At 34.5% G+C, this 13,670-nt stretch overlaps 1 protein-coding gene across 16 annotated transcripts in view; it reads left to right on the top strand.

Moving 5' to 3' along the window:
* XRN1 (5'-3' exoribonuclease 1) overlaps positions 1-13,670 on the top strand; it is a 134,368-nt gene that overhangs the window by 29,845 nt on the left and 90,853 nt on the right. For all 16 annotated transcript variants that reach the window (XR_008501468.2, XM_054480703.2, XM_054480708.2 and 13 more), the window contains 8 exons: positions 648-737; positions 2,945-3,101; positions 4,572-4,691; positions 5,669-5,838; positions 6,761-6,881; positions 6,978-7,076; positions 10,194-10,297; positions 13,269-13,400. Coding sequence is in view for 15 of the 16 variants with exons in the window: in XM_054480703.2 (XP_054336678.1) it covers positions 648-737; positions 2,945-3,101; positions 4,572-4,691; positions 5,669-5,838; positions 6,761-6,881; positions 6,978-7,076; positions 10,194-10,297; positions 13,269-13,400 (993 nt within the window). In the remaining variant the exon portion in view is untranslated. The remainder of the gene's footprint in view (positions 1-647; positions 738-2,944; positions 3,102-4,571; positions 4,692-5,668; positions 5,839-6,760; positions 6,882-6,977; positions 7,077-10,193; positions 10,298-13,268; positions 13,401-13,670) is intronic.

Below are 13,670 nucleotides of genomic sequence, written 5' to 3'. Positions count from 1 at the left end.
AATATTTTTCATGTTAAAAAACATACCTCCCAGAAATATGTAGCTATGGAATTTCTAAGTGAATACTTTTGCCTTTAGCCCAGGGCTCTGTTTTGTTTTGTTTTGATGATTTGAAGACTTATTTTACCCAAACTTAGAAGATGGCATTTGGTTTTTGACAAAGAAAGGATTAGAGGGAATATTGTTCACATACAGCACTTCTGAAAGTGTTCTAGTTTCTGTGACCAAATTTTAAGATCTTCCTGATTTGCTACTTTGCTTCTCTCAGATATCATTCCATGTAAAGAAGATTCCCATCCCTTTCTCCCGTCTCACCCCCACTATTTAAGAGAGTGGTAGTGTCACTATAGAAAGCTTCATTGGGTAAATCTTCAACCTTTGGACCAAGGGAGTGGTAAATTAACTGAGTAAATATGAATAACAGATTTATCTATTTTGATAGTTGGTTTAGGAAAACTATAATGTGACAGGATGGAATTGTAAAAAATATTTTGGAGTTTTTAGGATTATAATTTTTAGCCATAAATAGCTAATTCATTGATAAAATAAATCATCTGAGGTAAAATGTTGTATCAGCAGATACCATGCTCTAAAGACACAGGCCTGTCTTCAAAAAATATGTTATAATGAAAATATTCTATTTTCAGTGACTTTCTGGCTGATCAAGCTGCATGTTATGTTCAGGCAATACAGTGGATTTTGCACTATTACTATCATGGAGTTCAGTCCTGGAGCTGGTGAGAGAATAAAAACAAAAATAAAGTTTTGTCTTTTTATAATGATTCATTCTACTAGTCTTATTTAGGAAGCACTTCCTTTTATTTCTATTTATGGTTTTTTTTTTTTTTTTTTTGAGACAGAGTCTCACTCTGTTGCCCAGGCTGGAGTGCAGCGGCATGATCTCAGCTCATTGCAATCTCCGCCTCCTGGGTTCAAGCAATTCTACCTCAGCCCCCTGAGTAGCTGGGATTACAGGCATGCGCCACCACGGCCAGCTAATTTTTATATTTTTAGTAGAGATGGTGTTTTGCCATGTTGGCCAGGCTAGTCTCGAACTCCTGACCTCAGGTGATCCACCCACCTCGACCTCCCAAAGTGCTAGGATTACAGGCATGAGTCACTGCGCCCGGCCTCTACTTATGGTAATTTTTTAAAAGTTCCATACAACCAGGTTTAAATGTATGGCTTTAAATGGTTGGCTCACTGCTGCAACCTCCCCTTCCCGGATTCAAGCAATTATCATACCTCAGCCTCCCAATTATTTGCTTTTACGGGAAATAGTAATCATTTTATTTCTCTCATGTTTCCTATTCTAGCAAATCCCATCTGCATTTTCAAACCATCCACCAAAGTAGAAAAATTAAAAACCAAAAAAATGATACAGTGAATACTAGAGACTTTTAGGTGATGACACAACTCTGTTTGGTTTTGTTTTGTTCAAAGCACCTGTGCTAGGCTCTGTTTCAGAGCTCCATCTAGCAATACAAACCAGTGCAAAATAATGTGACATTAATTATGGTTTCACTTACTAAATAAAGCCTTTGAAAAAAGTTTTATAATCACCTGATTCTCAGGGCCTCTCTGAGGAGCAATCTCATGAAGAAAATCCTTGATTTGCCATTTTTAAAATAGTGTGAATGTAAGTTATTCCTGTTGTAACTTACATTAAGGCCAAGCACATAAAAAGCATGCTCTCACATAATCTTCAGAACTATTCAAAGTAAACATTGTTTTCTCCCTTTTACAGATGAAGAAATTGAGGCTCTGAAAGGTTAAGAAAGGTTAAGTAATCTTCCTAAAGATTATACACCCAAGAATTAAGTCAAAGCCTGTCTGACTCCAAAGTCTACCTTTTTTCTATTCCACATGGCATTTGGCCTCCTAAACGTCCCCATTTTTTTGAAATGTATGCCATAATTATGGAATACAAAAACATTTCAATGTTTTTGGTATCCTGACTCAAACATTAGGAGCATATTGAAATTTTTAAAAATTGTTTGTTCAAAGCTTTATAAAATATTTATACCTGTAATTAAGATGAGAAGGTAATAAAAACAGAAACAATTAGTGTATGTGATCGATACATGGTTTCATCCTTATCACAAATACAATAATAAGCATGCTAATTCAAAGATAAAAGTTCTTAGATCTGACTGGTAATGGCCAGATAACCTCAGACTCACTTTTCTTCCTCTCCTTGTGAGCTTTTACCAGAAGATTCAACTGTTTTTAGCCTCTTGCTTAAATGATCCAGGCTCAAGTGACCAAACTGAAAGTCTTCTGACTACCTCATTATTTCTGGTTCAATCTATTGATTGGAAGATTCACAATCAACATTTTGAGAATTAAAAAAAGCATTACATTATATGTGTTTTTCAATTACCTGATTCATCCCAATTTCAGAAATGTGAAACCACACTTTAAAAATTCAGGAAATAGGCCAGGCACGCTGGATTACGCTTGTAATCCCAGCACTTTGGGAGGCCGAGGCGGGCGGATCACGAGATCAGGAGATCGAAACCATCCTGGCTAACAAGGTGAAACCCCGTCTCTACTAAAAATACAAAAAATTAGCCTGGCATGGTGGCAGGCGCCTGTAGTCCCAGCTATTTGGGAGGCTGAGGCAGCAGAATGGCGTGAACCCGGGAGGCGGAGCTTGCAGTGAGCCAGGATTGCGCCACTGCACTCCAGCCTGGGCCACAGAGGGAGACTCTGCCTCAAAAAAAAAAAAAAAAAAATTCAGAAAATGTAACATTTGTTGCCATCGGATGACCTAAATTTTCCGACACTGCTAATTTCTTATATTCAGATGGTAGAATTATGGGCAGTACTAATTTTTTAAAATTATTTTTATATGTTGTTAAAATATGGGGAAAAGTATATGCTTATTATTAACCTAATTCATAAAGATGCCACTTGTTTAAAACTCAGTTTTGTTTTATAGGTATTATCCTTATCATTATGCACCTTTCCTATCTGATATACGCAACATCAGTACACTCAAAATCCATTTTGAACTAGGAAAACCTTTTAAGCCATTTGAACAGCTTCTTGCTGTACTTCCAGCAGCCAGCAAAAATTTACTTCCTACATGCTACCAGGTGGGTCTTAGAATTGAATGTTTTTATGTCTTTTTGATATTTAGGAGCTCTTCCTCCAAACCTAGAAACAATAATACTCAAATTGATTTGGTAGCTAAGTAGTTATTTTCAGTTTTAAACCATAGTATTTTTTTAACAATCCCTTGAAAAGTAATTCTTTGATTTAAAGTTAACTTTGTTTTAAAGATGCAAAGAAACTCCGTAAACCATTCAGAGCCTGGCTTCATTTTCAGCACCTTTAAACAGATTTTCAATTTGTCTCCACACTGAAGAAAGTAGGCTAAAACCGACAAAATCTGAAGCTATCTGCTTTATCTAAACATGTATAGATTCATTTCTCTTCCCTTTACTGTCTACATTTTGGATAGGGATGGTTCTAATAAGTCATTTATCCCAACAGCAGTACTACCTCAGTATATGTTTGTTTTTAAACAATTTATTTATCAAATTGTGAAATAAAAAGCTTTCTTTGGTTAACATATTTCATGTAACAGGAGGAAAATATTTCAGGAGTTGATAAGGTTACCAAAATTACGCTAAGCCTACTAAGGTGATTCTGAAGTTACACTTTGTATCGTTCTTTGAGGGTAACAATCTGTTCTTTTAATTCTGTGGTTTGGTCAGGAATTGGAGTAGACACATACACCCCCTTTACTTCTTTAGCAGTGTTTAGAAGACTCCCTTCTGCATCTTTCTGAACCTTAACCTGTTCTTGATCCTGGCTTCCCTTTCTTCATAAGTTTCTTTTATTCTCTTTTCCCTGCCTTCGGATACAATACACTTTAATACCCAACCACTCTGGACCAGCATGACCATGCAAGTGTTTTACAGTCTGTTTTATTGTACAGTGCCCATGCCATACTGGTTATTTTAAATATTTTGAGTATTACCCTGAGAGTATACTGCCTTATTTCCTTATGCTTTCTTTGTCTGCCTCCATTATAAAGTCATAGAAATGTGTTATTGGACTATTTCTCTTTGATATTAGTGGTGCAGTGGTTCTTGGATTTTAGGATATTTTTATTTTAAACTATCTTGGATGTTACATTACTTAATAGAATCGGTTCTTCAGGACATGAAAGTAAATTGTCAATTTGAGGCTAAAAATAGAGGACTACTAGATGCCTTTTAGATTAACTGAAATGAAGTCTGAATAGAAAAACAATTCAGCTGTGTGTCTTGTAGAGTGAAAAAACGAAAAAATAATTTAAAATGAATGTTGAGAGTAAGGATGACTGCTACATAACTAAGTCAGTAAAATATATAAATGATGAGTAGCAGTGAAATTAGAATTCTTATAGTTGAGAATCAAAATATAGCAAGTACGTTGTGACATCAAAGATACAAAAATTTAGTTTGCTTTGCTTAGAAATTTTAAACTAACATGAGGAAATATTATAAATACATTAACAAAAAGCTATATTGATATTAGTTCTTATATTTCTATTATACTATTTTATATTTTCACAGCATTTGATGACCAATGAAGACTCACCAATTATAGAATATTACCCACTTGATTTTAAAACTGACCTAAATGGGAAACAACAGGAATGGGAAGCTGTGGTGTTAATCCCTTTTATTGATGAGGTCAGTGCATGAAATAATCATTACATACACATACATTCTTAATCAGAGACTATTTCACATAGGTTAGTGAGCAATGGGTTTTAATCACCATTTATGTTTTGTTAATGAGATTTAGCTACCCTCTTCATTATGTGCATAAAAACTTCTAGGTAGGCTAATAAGGCTGAAGTGGCTTTACTGTTATTAGACAAAGTAGTCTTCAGAACAAGGAGTAATATTACCGGAGATAAAGAGATATTTTATACAGTATCTCTTGGATAGCTAGATATTTGGATAGCTTAGATATTTTATACAATATCTCTTGGATAGCTAGTTAGGACATTATCATTATTTAAATACCTAAAGGACTGTTTTGGCATAGATTTGGGTCTATTATTGAACTCTATTCTGTTCTTCTGGTCTGTGTGTCTCTTGTAGCGTCAGTACTAGTGTTTTGATTACAGTAGCTTTATCAAAAGTGATGGAATCTGGTAAGACAAGTCCCTGGTTACTTTTTACTGTCCATACATTTATTCTTCCATATTAACACTGGTATCTTATTCTTTTTTTAAAAAAAGATATTTTAAATCATTGATGTCCTGATTGGAATTACTTTAAATGTATAAGTTAATTTGGAAAGATGGACATTGCTATACTACTACAGAATTTGTAAAGTAAGAGATTAATGCTCTGTGAATTATGATATAGTAATTATAATAGATTCACACTTAAAATTTGATTTTCTGCTGGTGGCTACTGTTGAGGTAATAGCTTTAGAGAACTTTGCAGTGGTAGCAGTATTCTAGGGCCCTTTGAAACAATAAATAGCATATTTTTCATGCAATAAAAGGGAAGAGTTTCATTAGTTAAGATTTTGTTTTTTTGTTTTTCAAGAGCACAAATGGTTATTCTGTATATGGAGGAAAAAGAGTTATTCTGTTTGTTGAGATTATGGAATTTTTATACTTTTAACCCTTCTCTTCAATCCTTATATTCAGAAGCGATTATTGGAAGCCATGGAGACATGTAACCACTCCCTCAAAAAGGAAGAGAGGAAAAGAAACCAACATAGTGAGTGCCTAATGTGCTGGTATGATAGAGACACAGAGTTTATCTATCCTTCTCCATGGCCAGAAAAGTTCCCTGCCATAGAACGATGTTGTACAAGGTAATGTTACTTGGTAATTTTTCAACAACAAAAGAGCCCTCCTAACACAAGGGTGCGAGAAGTGGGGGAGGGGGATCTTTGAATATCTGTTTGGAGAATTGGCAAATAGTTTATGACAGTTATAGTCAATTGATAATCAATGAGTTACGTCTAACTTGCAGAGGATCTAAGGATCTCTCACACTTGTGTCTATAATTCTCTACTTTGGTCAGATTCTGTGTTTCTCTTTCCTTCTTCTATTAAAAGTGTTTGAATTTTTTCTCTCTAATGTATATCCCTGCATTTTGTCTCCCTCGAATGGATATGTGAATTTTTGTTTCCATTCTCAATGTCTCTGCTCCCAGCATTATTTGAGACGCTGTGACATTGATGATTATACCCCCCAGCCACCCAACTAGAAAGAAGGAAATAAGAAATAAAGAGCTCCATTTTTTTTCTCTTCATTAAAATATCTTCCTTTTTTTTTCTCTTCTCTCATCTTCCCTGCAGATACTCTACCCAGATGGCAATTGAGTTGCAAATGAAGTAAACATCTCTCAGTTACAACTTTTCCTTTTGTTAAAGGAAAGAGAAAGATAAAACAGGCATTATAAAATGTTTATTTTCCATCCTGGGTTTTGGAACGTGGAGGATATAGAGATTTGTGTTATGTGTCATATTTTCTCTTAAAACTTATATATATAGTTTTGTTTTAGATTAATGGGGAAAATCTCAACTTAGTGATCTACAGGCATGGTTGTGTCTAGACCAGTAACAATAGAGAGGCTGGTTATCTGCTTGTGTTTTCTTTGTCTGGAACTAATTGTCATTCTTTTCTTTAAAAGCAAGGATGACTCTTACGAAATATTCAAGGGAAAGTTAAAAAACTGTAATTGTTTGTAATGTATTAATTTTAAATTAAATGCCTTGATTTATTTTCTAGGTATAAAATAATATCATTAGATGCTTGGCGTGTAGACATAAACAAAAACAAAATAACCAGAATTGACCAGAAGGCATTATATTTCTGTGGATTTCCTACTCTGAAACACATCAAACACAAAGTCAGTGGCTATTTAGTTCAGAATTTTTTCACTTTATTAAGTGTGAAGTGATTATGGAGAAATAATTAAAATTAAATTATTTGGATTCTTTTAAAGTTTTTTTTGAAGAAAAGTGGTGTTCAAGTATTCCAGCAAAGCAGTCGTGGAGAAAACATGATGTTGGAAATTTTAGTGGATGCAGAATCAGATGAACTTGTAAGTATTTTATTTACCATTCATCTATTAGATGCCTATAATGTATTAAACTGTAGCTGCTGGGATGTTTACCATGGAGGTATTATATGTTTTAACTCTAGAAATTTGGAGCCTAAATAAGGATAAAGCAAAGAAACGTTCATACAAATTAGTTAATAGTTCAAGAACCTGTATCATTGTGGCACAATGAATATACAAATTTTCTAGAAATTTTAAAAAGGAGATGAGCTATGTAAACCAAAAGTTAAGTGTAGACTTGTAAATGAGAATAGGCTTGAGCTGAGTGCTGAAAAACAGGTTAGGACAAAGAAAAGGAGGGGAAGGGCATTCTAGTCAAAAGAAATATCATGAGCCAGTCATTTCAGTCAAAAATGTCATATATTATTGTTTTTAACCTTTTTGTGTATCTGAAGTATTTCTTAGCACTTAGTCTTTTCTTTAGAATAAATGTGATATATTTGAGGAGAAGGAATAAATAAGCCTTATTGAAGCAGAGGATTTGTGTTTGGAAATAGTAGAAGATAAGGTTGAAAAATCAGATTGAGGCCAGATTATGGAGAACCTTGAGTACCAGGCTAAGGAGTTTGGACTTATTTTCCCATGACCATTATCTTGAAATTGGTATTTTCATAAAGATTAACTTGGTGGCAGTATAATAAACTAAATTGCACAAAAGAGAAATCAAAGAAAGCGGGAAAGCTTGCGGGTGTAGCATCAGGTGATAGAGACATAAACTGTGGAAGTAGCAATAGATCTAGATGAACAAGATGAAATAAAACTGATAGATTTCATTATTTGGTCAAATACAGGGGGTGAAAAGAGAAACTATTAATAGTAAATGTGACCGAGATATCCAGGCTAATTAAGTAAAAAAAAAAAAAATTGTAATTTACTGGACAAGAAAAGTTAAAACGGGAGTTGATGGTTTAGGCGGATGAAATGATAAATAATGATGGAATTTTAAGGTGACACTAGGATGTTTAACTGGAACTGCCTTGCCAGCCTTTCTTAACCAGTATTCCACAAGACGTATAAGCCCTAATGCCCTAAGTCATTCATTGTAAGCAATAAATTAACTTATCTTCTATGCATTTAGAACAGTAGGAGTTATGTACCATCTTTGAGAGAACAGAAAGTAGACATATTTTGTGTTCTCTGATTCAGGTGAAAAACCTGTTTAGAAAGGCTGTTTATGGCTGGGCATGGTGGCTTACGTCTGTAATCCCAGCACTTTTGGAGGCTGAGGCGGGCATATCATCTAGGAGTTCAAGACAAGCCTGGCCAACATGGTGAAACCCGTCTCTACTGAAAATACAAAAATTAGCCAGACTTGGTGGTGGGCGCCTGTAATCCCAGCTACTCGGGAGGCTGAGGCAGGAGAATTGCTTGAACCCAGGAGGTAGAGGTTGCAGTGAGCCGAAATCGCGCCGCTGCACTCAAGCCTGGGTGACAAGAGTGAAACTCCATCTCAAAAAAGCGGAAAAAAAAGAAAGGCTGTTTATATACAGTTAAATACCTGGAGCTAGGGCTTGGAGAGAGATAAGGATATTCAAGTTGTCAACAGAGAATTGATGACTTTGAGGTTCATTTCCTTGAAGGCAAGGTACATTGAGTGTTCATGGTCTCAGCATGAAGAAATACCCACAGTTATAAATGGTGGCGAGGGAGCCAATAGAAACAGAGAGGTTAGGAAGAGTGATTCCAAAGTTAAATAGTACCACAGAAACATGGAGCAGAGGATGTAAGCTGCATAAATCTGAAGAATAATAAAAACTCAAATAAGATCTGTGAATTTGTCTATTAGAACATCAATGTTGATCTTTGAAAATTCCATTTCAGTAGATTGGTGGAAGCAGAATTTCAATTTCTGAGAACTAGGCTAAGATTGGGTAGACAGGAAGTAAAGGTAGCAAGTATTAAGCCCTTGGTCAAGAAGTTATTTATTTGTTTGTTTGTTTGACAGAGTCTCACTCTGTCACCCAGGCTGGAGTGCAGTGGCGCTATCTTGGACCACTGCATCCTCTGCTGCCCAGGAGCAATTCTCCTGCCTCAGCCTCCCGAGTGGCTGGAATTACAGGCTCCTGTCACCACGCTTGGCTGGTTTTTTTTTGTATTTTTAGTAGAGATAGGGTTTCACCATCTTGGCCAGGCTGGTGTTGAACTTCTGACTTCGTGATCCACCTGCCTCGGCCTCCCAAAGTGCTGGGATTACAGGCGTGAGCCACAGCGCCCGGCCTACAGTTTCTTAAAACTAGAATTTTTTACTTAAGATATTATTTCCTACAGAATAATTATAGAGCATTTTATGGTTTATGAAAGCTTTCATGTATACGATTTTTTTTTATCCTCAACATTGTAAGGTAGATGTTATTCCTTTTCCTCATAAAAGAAAACTGAGACTCAGTAGGATTAAATGATATGCCAAAGATTCTATAGCTGAAAAAGTGGTAGAACCCAAATTTGGACCCGTGTCTCCTGATTTTAAGTCTAATATTCTTTTTTCATCACACCAGCCATAAACTGAAATGAGATTGTATTTCTTAGATCCTGTTTTAAATAATTGACTATTTGATATGAAACAGTGAATAGTTCTTTTCTAGATATTTCTGCTGTTCTTTTTACTTTTCTCAGTTACCATAAAAAAATAAGGAAGATAATTAGAATGATAGAGTTTTACACCTGGATGGAAGATGGAATTTTGTAAAGCAACTAATTCAACTTGTTCATTTTATTTATTTATTTATTTTTGAGACGGAGTCTTGCTTTGTTGCCTAGGCTGGAGTGCAGTGGTGCAATCTCACTTCACTGCAACCTCCGCCTCCCGGGTTCAAGCGATTCTGCTGCCTCAGCCTCCGGGTAGCTGGGACTACTGCGTGTGCCACCACATCTGGCTAATTTTTGTAATTTTAGTAGAGATGGGGTTTCCTCGTGTTTGCCAAGCTGGTCTTGACCTCTGGACTTTAAGTTCTGGGATTACAGGTGTGAGTCACTGCACCCGGCCCCAACTTGTTTATTTTAGAATTTAAAAAACTTAAATGGAGATTGAAAAATTTTGCCTATGTAAAGTTTTCTCTTAGACCTGAAATCATGAATGAACTTTTTTGCTTTTACTTTAAGACCATAGAAAATGTAGCTTCATCAGTGCTTGGAAAATCTGTCTTTGTTAATTGGCCTCACCTTGAGGAAGCTAGAGTCGTGGCTGTATCAGATGGAGAAACTAAGTAAGTAAGATTTGATTTTTAATTTTTCTAACATATATTTGCTTTGTTACTTTGATGGCTTTTATTGATGTATTTTTTTAACTGACAAAATTATAGTAAGAACATTTACACTCTGTACCAAAAATGAAAGTCGTCTAATGACACCACTTGAAGTTCAAACACTATTGACAGTTTATTGTACCTCTCGAGATATTTTAGATGCATATGTTATTTTTTTCCCTTTTAATTTCTTGGAAGTTCTATATCCTAATTCTTTTCTAGAAGTGGTTATCATTATATTACTTAGCAAATACATTTCTCTTTCTAACAAGAATTAATAGCATATGTAACCTTCCCTTTTCCCTGTCCCATCTGGGTTTCATTTAAATTGTACATTAATTTTTTAGGGCACATATCTTTTGTTTTAGGAAAAAATCTTAACATTTCATTGAAATTCACTATCATTTATATCAATAAATATTTAGATAAATTATTTTTTGTCATTTTTTACTATTTCATATAGTTTATCTTGATTTATTTTTCATATGGCTAGAATTCTCTGAAATAATTTTTTTTTCAGAGAAGATGGGTAGATATTATGTTTTTTGATTTTGAGTTATTACACATCTGAAATGTCTTTTTTTTTTTAATTTACACATAGGTTTAGAATTTTGGAGGCCCAGTTTCTTTTCCTTTTCTCTTAGAGCTCTGCATATATCTCTCCATTATGTTATTTTATGTAATGTTGATGAGAAGTCAGTGCCAGTACGGTTTTTTTCCTTTGTTGGCATCTGCTTTTGTATATGAAATCTTGAGGATTTTTTTAATCAGAATTTAATTCCCCTACCTTTCTGATGAAGTCCAATTTATTAATTTTTTTATGCTTTTGGTGTCATGTCTAAGAGCTCTTATTCTAGCCCTAGATCCTGAAGATTTTCTTTGATATTTTCTTTGAAAAGTTTTATAGGTTTACCTCATTTTATATGAAATCAGTAATCCATTTTGAATTAATTTTTGTATAAGGTATAAGGGGCAGATCTACTTACATATATTTGTGTATGAATATTCAGTTGCTTCAGCATCATTAGTTGAAAAGACTGTGCTTCCTCCATGTCTGTTTTTATGCCAGTAACACATTGGCTTGATTACCATGGTCTTAACATCAGGTAGTGTGATTCCTTCAACTTTACTTTTTTTTTTTTTTTCTTTTTTTTTTTCAGAATTGTTTTAGCTATTTTAGGTCCTTTGCCTTTTCATATAAATTTTATAATTTTCCTATATCTCCAAAAAATCTTGGAGGGATTTTTATATGAATTGTATTAAACCTATAGATCAATTTGGGGAGATTTAACTGTGTTGAATATTCTTATCCATGAACACAATATATCTCTTCATTTATTTAGATCTTTGATTTCTCTCATCAGTGTTTTGGTTTTTTTCATCGTACTGATCAGGTACTGTTTTGTTAGACTTATACCTGAGTATGTAATTTTTCTTGGAGTGAGTGTGAATGGTATTATGTTTTAAATTTGTTTCCCCGCTAGTATATAAAAATACAATTGATTTTTTATGTTGATTTTATATCTTAGAATATTTTTTCTTTTTTATTTTATTTTTGGAGTTCAGGACAGCCAGTTATTTTGTAGAATTCTGGGATTTACTCTGTTGTTTCCTTTTAGTGTCATTTAACTTTGTCCTCTATCCCACATATTTCCTGTAAGCTGGAAGTTAGGGCTAGTAGCTTAATTAGATTCAGGTTAAACTGTTTTAGTGAAAATACTTTATAGGGGCCAGGTGTGGTGGCTCACGCCTGTAATCTCAGTACTTTGAGAGGCCGAGGTGAGAGGATCTCTTGAGGCCAGAAGTTCAAGACCAGCCTGGGCATCATAGTGAGACTCTGTCTCTACAAAAAATAAAATCATTAGCTAGGCATGGTGGTGTGCACCTGTAGTCCTAGCTTCTCAAGAGACTGAGGCAAGAGGATTGCTTGAGCCCAGAAGTTTGAGGCTGCAGTGAGCTATGATCATTCCACTGTACTCCAGCTTGGGTGACAGAATGAGACCCCATCTCTTAAAAAAAAAAAAAAAAAAAACTTTGTAGATAATGCATACTTCATATTGAATTTGTATTTTTAACTCTTTAAAAATTTTTATTTTTATATGTTTAGTCTCAGAAAAAAAATATGCTTTTAAATTTTATTGACTGACTGATTGGGAGAGACAAGGTCTTGCTCTGTCGCCCCAAGTGCAGTGGCAATCATAGCTCACTGCAGCCTCAAACTCCTGGGCTCAAGTGATCCTCCCATCTTAGCCTCCCGAGTATCTGGGACTACAGATATGTGTTACCATACCTGGCATATTTTTTTATTTTTCTTTGTAGAGACACTGTCTCAATATGTTGCCAGGGTGGTCTTGAATTTCTGGCCTCAAGCAATCCTTACACCTCGGCCTTCCAAAATGCTATGATTACAGGCATGAGCCACCGCACCCAACTTTAAATTTTTTTGATACATAATAATTGTATATATTTGTAGAATACATGTGATATTTTGATCCATGTATATGACATGTAATTTTCAAATTATCCGTTACCTCAAACACTTATCATTTCTTTGTGTTGGGAACATTTTCAATCTCTTCTGGCTATTTTCAAATATACACTAAATTGTTAACTATAGTCAACCTACTGTTGCTATAGAACACTGGAACTTATTCCTTCTATCTAACTTTGTATTAACCAACTTTTCTTCTTCCTCTGTACTTCCCATGCTTTTAAAATTTGAATGAAATTAACAAGCCCTTGTTCCATAATTTATATTAGTTTATGAAAAGACCTGTAATTATTATATTTTTGTAATTTACATTACAGTTGTGGGGTTTTTTGCTAGTATACCATGTGAAAAAAAATATTTCATTTGGAAGACTCACACTGCTAGAACTCTTATATTAAACCAGAACATTTTGGTTATATAATTTTTATTTTAACTTTTAAGGTTTTACTTGGAAGAACCTCCAGGAACACAGAAGCTTTATTCAGGAAGAACTGCCCCACCATCTAAAGTAGTTCATCTTGGAGATAAAGAACAATCTAACTGGGCAAAAGAAGTACAAGGAATTTCAGAACAGTGAGTATCGTTAAAAGTATTTAATATCATAGAACTAAAATCCATTTTAATGTACTCATTCTCTAACTTATTTTCCATTTAACATAGTAGTTACTCTGAATACTAATTACACCTTCATCCTGTGTTAGACAGTAATGAGTTCTAGTTTAAAATGATATCTGATTAGCAGTAGTTACAGCCTTGCCCAGTTTGTCACTAAAATACCTAATGAAGTATAGAAAAAAAATGACAAATTAATGTAATACTAGGAATAACACTTAATACATTAAC

The sequence above is a fragment of the Pongo pygmaeus genome, chromosome 2, assembly GCF_028885625.2.
Source record: "Pongo pygmaeus isolate AG05252 chromosome 2, NHGRI_mPonPyg2-v2.0_pri, whole genome shotgun sequence".
Lineage (NCBI taxonomy): Eukaryota > Metazoa > Chordata > Mammalia > Primates > Hominidae > Pongo > Pongo pygmaeus.
This window is presented reverse-complemented; position numbering and strand designations above follow the sequence as displayed.